Below are 6,155 nucleotides of genomic sequence, written 5' to 3' on the forward strand. Positions count from 1 at the left end.
AAAAACTCCTGAAAGGTGGCAGACTTCTCAGCTTCTTTAGGGGGAGAAAATAAGTGGGGAAAAAAACCAGTAAGAGATATTGATTTACCCTGCTTTTAATGCAAATAAGGATGATAAGATCGCTTATAAGCACACCAGGCAATTTGTTCCACAAAACTATCAACAAATATAAATTAAACAGAGGATGAGTATCTTGTCTTAGAAGCACAATTTCTACAAATTTCAAGAAAACAGGCAGCTGAGTAGAGAGAAACACAGATGCCACCTTTATTATATACCAGGCAACCCAAATGGTAGAAAAATGTCATAAAGGAGAAGGCAAAAGTGGAAAGCTTAGATTCCTGATTTTTCAGGTTTCCCTGGTGGAATCTGAGGGTAATTATCTGCCCTAACTTTAAAATTAAGAGAATTAGAGAAGCTACTCATAGCCTGCCTGGTCCCAGCAGAACCAAGTGTTGCTCTGCAGCATTACAGAGCAAGATTTTCTGTGTGGAAGGATGTGGATATTTACAACACCTTCTGTAAGGTGTGGTGCTCAATAAACCCTCGGCCAGAAAAGCTTTCCTAGAGCAGTGCAGAGTGAGTTTCTGCTCCCTTTCCCTATTCTTGCTCTCCAAGCAAGCAAAGTACAAGCAGCTCCTAACACGGGCCAGTTCAGTCTTCACTGTCAGAAAGGCAGTTTCTTGTGCTATTAATTACAGAGACATGACAGTATTCTGAAAGGCCATCACATTTTCCTTACAGACCAGATCACTGTAATAACCCGGGGGAAAGCAATTTTAGTCTCTGGAACCACTTCTGGACAGTTGCAGCTGTCTTCAGTAAATTAAACAGCAACAGATAAACCCCTTAACTTCGTCACTTAACTGAGGACACAACCACAGGCAGAGCCTTGGCAGATAATTGAGACAAAGCACTGCCTGGAGCCGAAGTGATTCAAACATGCCTTCTGCTCTCCCTTGATCTCTGTCAATCCCTCCACTGCACTCAGCTCATCCCTCAGAACAAAGCCTGTCACTTATTCTCAGCAAAACTGAACTGAGTTACATTAGAAAAAAACCCAAATTACTTGCCACTTCAAATAATCCTAAAATGATGTTGCGATTACACTGTGCAAAACCAAATGTGAGCTTGGCAAATGGGGTGAATACTATTTCATATCATATCCTTTGAAAATAAACTGCAAAACACAGCAGAATCAGCTCCCACAGCAGGACAGCATTTTCACAATAATGTATATTGTTACTTTATTCATTCAGCAGCACTAAATCAAAGGAGGAAAGGCAAAAGAACAGCTTTTGTTCCTGGCTAGTGGAAACATAACGTTTCTTTTACTAAGGCTCTGAATGTTTGTGAGTTGCAATGTAAACCTGAGGTCGCAAGACAAAAACACAAAAGTTTTATGAAAATCTCTGCTCGCTCAGTCGACTTTGCTGACAGTAGGGTACAGGTAACTAATATCCCAAATTATAGATTTGCAAGTCATCGGATTTCCCTTGAGCAAACAACTTCAAAAAAATCTGTCCTTCCAAACAAGGGTTAGTATCAGCAGTCTTAGAGTTTCAAAATGCTGGAAGATAAAGCACAGTTTCAGTGTTAGGAATTAGCCAGTCTGAAGGCAGACACCCCCTCTATACTAACCGTGCCCCGGCATGGGCTCTACTGCAAGGAAACAAAACCAGGTCAGTCAGACAAGCTATGCAACATTTCACCTGTACTAGATTAGCATCTACTACTCTACAATACTTACATTTATTAACCTTCAACTTGCTTCCATCTACTGGAATTGGATCTATGTAATCCCAATAATATTCATAAGCCCAGAAATACTCAGAGGAGTTTGTTCTGTTAGCCATGCCAGCTGTGCATTTTAAGCTAGCTCAGAGCTCCAACCTAATACTTTGCTTCATTGTACTTCAGTGCCCTCAGAAAGAGAATTGCATAACTGATGCCTGTGTCAATCACTCAGGGGTCTCACAGCTCAAGGACTGCTTTGGGACTGAAAACATCCAGTGGCAATGACCATTAACGTCTGGCAGAGATGTAACAGTAGCCCTTAAAATGCAATCCTCCCTTCCTGGCGGACAATTATGTTATTCCTCATCACATATTAAACTGAGATGGATGTCAAGTAACCCAAGATTGGGATGGATAAGTGCCATGTAGGTCACAAACCCTTCCCTCTCAGCTTGTTGCAGCAGGGCACTGCTCCTGAGAGCTCCTGAGCACAGCTGGGCTGAATGACATTCCTGAATTTATCTGCAGGTAAAGAACTGGGGTCTAGAGTGACAGGATCCGAGGGAATGGCTAGAGCTGTGTCGGGGTCTACATATTAGAAGAAGGTTCGTCCCCCAGAGGGTGGTCGGGCACTGGACTGTGGGTAGTGGTCCCCAGGCTCCCCAGGGTAGTGGTCATGGCCCCAAGGCTGCCAGAGCTCAAGGAGCGTTTGGACAATGTTCTCAGGCACATGGTGGGCTTGTTGGGGTGTCCTGTGCAGGACCAGGAGTTGGACTGGATGATCCTCGTGGGTCCCTTCCAACTCAGGATATTCCGTGAATTAGGTGCGACTTGACAAAACGCATTATAAACAAATGATGTGCTGGAATAACCATATACTTTTGCTCGGACTCGACGACCTTAAACCGCACCCTCCTTCCTAGAGCAGACGCGACCCGCTCAGGGGGCGGTGCGGGGCGGTCCCCGGGGATGATGCGGGCGGTGCGGGGCGGTCCCCGGGGATGATGTGGGCGGTGCGGGCGGCCCGGGCGGCCCGAGCAGCGTCACTGCCGCTTCCTCGGCGGGCGATTTGAAGGCCGTGAGGGGCGTCACTGCCGCTTCCTCCGCGGGGTGCGGTGGGGCGGTGCGGAGGCCATGGCGGGCGCGCTGTTCCCGCCGCCCGAGCTGGCGGCGGAGCTGGAGGTGGGCGCCGGGAGCAGCGCGGAGCAGCAGCAGCAGCAGCCGCAGCCGTGGGGGGCGGGCGCGGAGGGCTCGTACAGTGCGGACCTGCTGCCCATGGTGTTCCTGTGCGCCGGCTGCAAGCGGCCCGTGGGCGACACGCTGAGCTGGGTGTCCAACGACGAGGAGGGCGGCTGCATCCTGCTCCGCAGTGAGTCCCGGCTCCGGCGGGTCCCGGAGGGTCCCCTCCCCGCGGGTCCCCTCGCCGCATCCCTCCCTTTCTCCCTTCCTCTGTGCAGGCGCGGCCGCCGGCGTCTCGGTGGACCACAAGAGGAAGCTCTCCAAGCTGCCCGACGAGTGCGGATGGTGAGACCGTGCGGGGGGGTCCTCGCCTGGGCACTGCCCTCCCTGTCCTGGGAGAACCGGGAGGTGCCAGGGAAGGCGCTGAGGACAAGCCCGGTAAAACGGGAGTGCCCGTGTGCCCCCCGGAACACTTATTTGGGGTGGTCTGTGCAAGGTGCTCGTGGATTAGGTCTGTGCAAAGTGCTTATGGATTTAGGGAGAGATACTTCCCTCAAGGGCACGTAGTGATAGGAGAAGGGAAAGGCCTCAAGGTGAAAGAAGGCAGATTTAGATTAGACAATTAGTATTCTGAGAATCCAGGTATTGGGAAACACATAAATAGCCAGGAGACAGAGAAGCTAGCTAAAAAAAAAAAAAACCAACTCTTATTCGAATAAAAGAGAGAGTTCACTGAACAAACCTCAGTGAGATCTCTCAAGCTGGGAGGGAACACAGCCCCCCTTTTATCCTATCTTACCCAAAACACGGGTCCCTCCCTGTTTCTCCATTGCTGAGCCATTCCGGGGTACATTGTATCAAACTGTACCTTCCATATGGAGTTGTCTTGTACTTCAAAGCTGGAGGAGAGGTTCCATGCAGCTGATTGATTCTCTTATTCCTAAGCAAACTACACAGGTCAAACACTGCATAACCAGTAGCTTTCCACTCTCTTACTAAACCAGTTATGACTGTTACAAGTTTTGCAAGAACACTCTGTTTATTCCTCGTATTAGGAAGAAATTCTTCCCTGTGAGGTTGCTGAGGCCCTGGCACAAGTTGCCCAGAGAAGCTGTGTCTGCCCTATCCCTGGAAGTGTTCAAGGCCAGGCTGGAGAGAGTTTGCAGGAATCTGGTCTAGTGGAAGGTGCCCCTGCCATGGCAGGGGGTGGGAGTGGATGAGCTTTGAAGTCCCTTCTATCCCAAACCCTTCTGCCATTTAGTGGTTCTATTAGTCTTGCTGAGGTCAGCCAGCCTAAGGAGCCACTGGGAATGCAGACTGAAAGATGTGCCCATTATTACACTGTGTAAAGCTCTAAAAAATCGTAAAGCATGAATTTTTTTTTTTAGAACAGAGATGTTGTGCTTCCTTTTATTTTCTCCTGAATAAATGTTACATGTCTTACAGCATGGTAGAAACCTTGTTCTGCTCTGGCTGCTCGAGGACACTTGGAAGCATCTACAGGTGCACCCCAAAGCATCTCGACTACAAGAGGGGTTTGTTCTGTTTCAGCATTGATTCTATTGAAAGGTACATGCAGAATGTTTATGGGGAAGCCTGACAAATCCATTTCACTCACCCAGCATCTCACTGAGGGGTGCTGCTGTTATATCTGTGGCATATCCAGATACAAGTGTTTGTGCTGCTCTGTTCCAGAGTGATTTTCTGTATTACTGCTGTTGGCATCATAATACTCAAGAATGAGAAACATCACCTTGTGTAAGACAAATCCTAGAAAAAAAAAGCAATACCAGCCATTGCATGCCATAAAAAAATAATACTAGGTACACAACATAAAAGGGTTCCTTCCCATTTGATCAGAAGAGAGTATGCAAAACAAGCCTGCAGTCATGGGTGGCACCAAATAGGCCTGCCTATTAGCTGTTAGAGGTTAGCATGGGCAGCAGGAAATGTGGGCAGAGGGCTTTAGGCACAACTTGGTGTGGGGTCCAACCTGCACTGGCCAAGTCTGCTCCATCCTTGCTAAGGTGGGCAAAGTATGTGCTTGAGACTCCCATTTAAAAACTGTCCAGAAAAAAAAATGAAGGTGTGCTTGGGTTCAGTTGGTTTATAGCACTTAAAGTGGTCTTAAAATATTCTTCAATAACTATATCCTGAACTAAGGCTCCATGCCAGAGTTCTTTTATGCAAGCATATGCTCTAGTAAATAATGATTGTTTCTCTCTGGGCTGGCTTCCGTGTTTCTGTTTTTTTGTTAAGTTCCATTTATTCTGCTGCATTGACGTGGCTGTTCATCCTCTGGAGTTGTTTCAGGTTTTTTGCCTTCATTCTACAGCTATGATACTTTGTTTTTCCCACAGCAGTAAAATTCTCTGAAGCACTAACCTGGCCACAAAATGGCATTTTCTTGGGCAGTGATGGTGGTGGCTGCTTCTCCCAGCCAGCGCTGCCCCATTCTCCATGTCTGTGTAATTTTTTTCTGTACCCTGAAGCTCCAGAACCCATGGCTGTCTCTTGGGGTTCTGGAGCAGCACTACCTTTGGCTTTTTGCCTTCAGAGTGAGAAGCTCATGCTCTAAACTCTGGCATTTCAGCTATATTCTGGGATCCTCAGAAAAGCAAGCTCTTACTGATGAGGAGCCACTGACTCTTGAAAGTCGAGCTGTCTTGCAAGAGGTGCTGCAAAGGGTAAGATTTAACCTTATATCATTCTTTGTTTAAATCACCTCTGTGAAATCTTAATATCCTTCCATAGCTTCTACAAAACAGCTTATTTCATTCAGAGCAATTCTGTGGGCTGTAACATCTGTTGTACTGCTTCATGCCATTAGTGTACTGTGTTATGCCAGATTTTCAGTAACTTTTCCTTTAATTTTGATGGTAATTAGCAGTTTCTGTTGATCATGCACAGCATTAGATTCCTGTTTACGTCTCAGGAATTTGATATTTCATTCCTGATTGGTTCTGATTCACTTCTCCAGATCTTAACTTACAGCCATGCCTCTTTTGCCTTTTGTGCAAACGGACTGAATGCTTTTGCTGTAACTTTGTACTGAAATGTTACATCATAAATCAAGTTGATGTTTTACTCTGCTGAAAACTTGTGACTGCAGTTAGGGAAGGTTGGGAGCAAATAGCATAAGGAAGTTGACCGTGGAAGCTGATGGTTGTTCCAGCAAAAAGTGAGTGTGTGTCATAGTTCTGGTTGTAGCAAGGAATTTTGTCTTTCCTTTCCCCTTC

The 6,155-nt window shown here is 46.9% G+C and overlaps 2 protein-coding genes across 2 annotated transcripts in view; one reads left to right on the forward strand and one right to left on the reverse strand.

Annotated features, from left to right (window-relative positions):
• The window catches only part of MRAP (melanocortin 2 receptor accessory protein), a 9,229-nt gene extending 7,289 nt beyond the window's left edge, over positions 1-1,940 (reverse strand). Inside the window, exon 1 of the mRNA XM_027902967.1 lies at positions 1,751-1,940. Within this exon, the coding sequence (XP_027758768.1) occupies positions 1,751-1,856 (106 nt within the window). The 5' untranslated portion in view covers positions 1,857-1,940. The remainder of the gene's footprint in view (positions 1-1,750) is intronic.
• Positions 1,941-2,871: 931 nt separating this feature from the next.
• On the forward strand, positions 2,872-5,603 carry MIS18A (MIS18 kinetochore protein A; the record flags this gene model as incomplete). The annotated part of the gene is made up of 4 exons (XM_027902959.1): positions 2,872-3,106; positions 3,195-3,261; positions 4,363-4,485; positions 5,510-5,603. Coding segments are annotated over exons 1-4 (519 nt in total), but the record flags the coding sequence as incomplete, so codon positions are not given.
• Positions 5,604-6,155: the final 552 nt, after the last annotated feature.

Source organism: Empidonax traillii, unplaced genomic scaffold, assembly GCF_003031625.1.
Source record: "Empidonax traillii isolate 1590-97213 ecotype Southwest subspecies unplaced genomic scaffold, ASM303162v1 scaffold924:size238212, whole genome shotgun sequence".
NCBI lineage: Eukaryota > Metazoa > Chordata > Aves > Passeriformes > Tyrannidae > Empidonax > Empidonax traillii.